The 2088-nt window shown below is 52.2% G+C and overlaps 1 protein-coding gene across 1 annotated transcript; it reads right to left on the minus strand.

The window, feature by feature from the left end:
* Positions 1-479: 479 nt before the first annotated feature.
* LOC108302748 (glyceraldehyde-3-phosphate dehydrogenase-like) lies at positions 480-1745 on the minus strand. Its single transcript, XM_037737766.1, has one exon. It carries the CDS (start codon positions 1678-1680, stop codon positions 673-675), a length of 1008 nt encoding a protein of 335 aa, XP_037593694.1. The 5' UTR covers positions 1681-1745; the 3' UTR covers positions 480-672.
* Positions 1746-2088: the final 343 nt, after the last annotated feature.

Genomic DNA, 2088 nt, shown 5'->3' on the forward strand with positions numbered 1-2088 from the left:
CACCCAGCTCATTTTGTATTTTTAGTAAAGATGAGGTTTCATCATGTTGGCCAGGATGGTCTCGATCTCTTGACCTTGTGATCTGCCCACCTCGGCCTCCCAAAGTGCTGGGATTAGGTGTGAGCAACTGCGCCAGGCCCATTTTTCTTTTTTTCTTTCTTTCTTTCTTTTTTTTTTTTTTTTTGAATATATCTTGCTCTTTGGCCAGGCTGGAGTACAATGGCGTGATCTTGGCTCACTGCAACCTTCAACTCCTAGGTTCAAGCAATTCTACCTGCCTCAGTCTCCTGAGTAGCTGGGATTACAGGCATGTGCCACCACATCCAGCTAATTTTTGTATTTTTAATAGAGACGGGGCTTCACTGTGTTAGCCAGGATGGTCTCCATCTCTTGACCTCATGATCTGCCCACCTCGGCTTCCCAAAGTGCTGGGATTACAGGTGTGAGCCATTGCACCTGGCCTAATTTTTTTTGGGGGGGGCTGAGCACAGGGGACTTTATTGATGGTATACAACAAGTTGGGGCTCCCTAGGCCCCTCCCTCTTCAAGGGGTCTGCATGGAAACTGTGAGGAGGGGCAATTCAGTGTGGTGGGGGACTGTGGCAGGGACTCCCCAGCAGTGAGGGCCTCCCTTCCTCTCTTGCTCTTGCTGGGGCTGGTGGTCCAGGGGTCTTACTCCTTGGAGGCCATGTGGGACATGAGGTCCACCACCCTGTTGCTGTAGCCAAATTCATTGTCATACCAGGAAATGAGCTTGACGAAGTGGTCGTTGAGGGCAATGCCAGCCCCAGCATCGAAGGTGGAAGAATGGGTGTTGCTGTTGAAGTCAGAGGTCACAACCTGGTGCTCAGTGTATCTCAGGATGCCCTTGAGGGGGTCCTCCGACGCCTGCTTCACCACCTTCTTGATGTCATCATATTTGGCAAGTTTTTCCAGATGGCAGGTCAGGTCCACCACTGACACGTTGGCAGTGGGGACACGGAAGGCCATGCCAGTGAGCTTCCCGTTCAGCTCAGGGATGACCTTGCCCACGGTCTTGGCAGCACCAGTAGAGGCAGGGACGATGTTCTGGAGAGCCCCACGGCCATCACGCCACAGTTTCCCAGAGGGTCCATCCATGGTCTTCTGGGTGGCAGTGATGGCGTGGACAGTGGTCATGAGTCCTTCCACGATACCAAAGTTGTCATGGATGACCTCGGCCAGAGGCGCTAAGCAGTTGGTGGTGCAGGAGGCATTGCTGACGATCTTGAGGCTGTTGTCATACTTCTCATGGTTCACGCCCATCACGAACATGGGGGCATCAGCAGAGGGGGCAGATATGATGACCCTTTTGGCTCCCCCCTGCAAGTGAGCCCCAGCCTTCTCCACGGTGGTGAAGACGCCAGTGGACTCCACCACGTACTCAGTGCCAGCACTGCCCCACTTGATCTTGGAGGGCTCTCGCTCCTGGAAGATGGTGATGGGATTTCCATTGATGACAAGCTTCCCATTCTCAGCCTTGACAGTGCCATGGAATTTGCCATGGGTGGAATCATACTGGAACATGTAGACCATGTAGTTGAGGTCAATGAAGGGATCATTGATGGCGACAATATCCACTTTACCAGAGTTAAAAGCAGCCCTGGTGACCAGGTGCCCAACACGACCAAATCCATTAACTCCGTCCTTCACCTTCCCCATGGTGTCTCAGGGATGTGGCTGCCGATGGTAGACAAGATGCGGCTGTCTGGCGAACAGGAGGAGCAGAGAGCAATTTTTGTATTTTTTTTAAGTGGACACAGGGTTTCACCATATTGGCTAGGTTGGTCTCAAACTCCTAACCTCAAGTGATCTGCCCACCTCAGCTTCCCAAAGTGCTGGAATTACAGACATGAGGCACTGAGCCTGGAAAGGCCTGCAATTCTGCAGCTGTGTGAGGGATGGAGAGGTTGGGGTGCCAGTGGGCCTCAGTCCTGTTACGAGGTTATCACATAGAGAACACAAAATGTCTAATCCTGCCTCAGCCAACCATCTGCCTACCCACAAAACTCCTCAGGAAATATCCAGGGAACAGAGGCAGAGCAAGGAAAAGGAAATGTTGCCTTTATT

This window comes from Cebus imitator, unplaced genomic scaffold (assembly GCF_001604975.1).
Source record: "Cebus imitator isolate Cc_AM_T3 unplaced genomic scaffold, Cebus_imitator-1.0 Scaffold42, whole genome shotgun sequence".
NCBI lineage: Eukaryota > Metazoa > Chordata > Mammalia > Primates > Cebidae > Cebus > Cebus imitator.

Coding starts and splice junctions, on each gene's coding strand:
- LOC108302748 (XM_037737766.1), bottom strand. CDS start 1,680: ATGGGGAAGGTGAAGGACGGAGTTAATGGATTTGGTCGTGTTGGGCAC.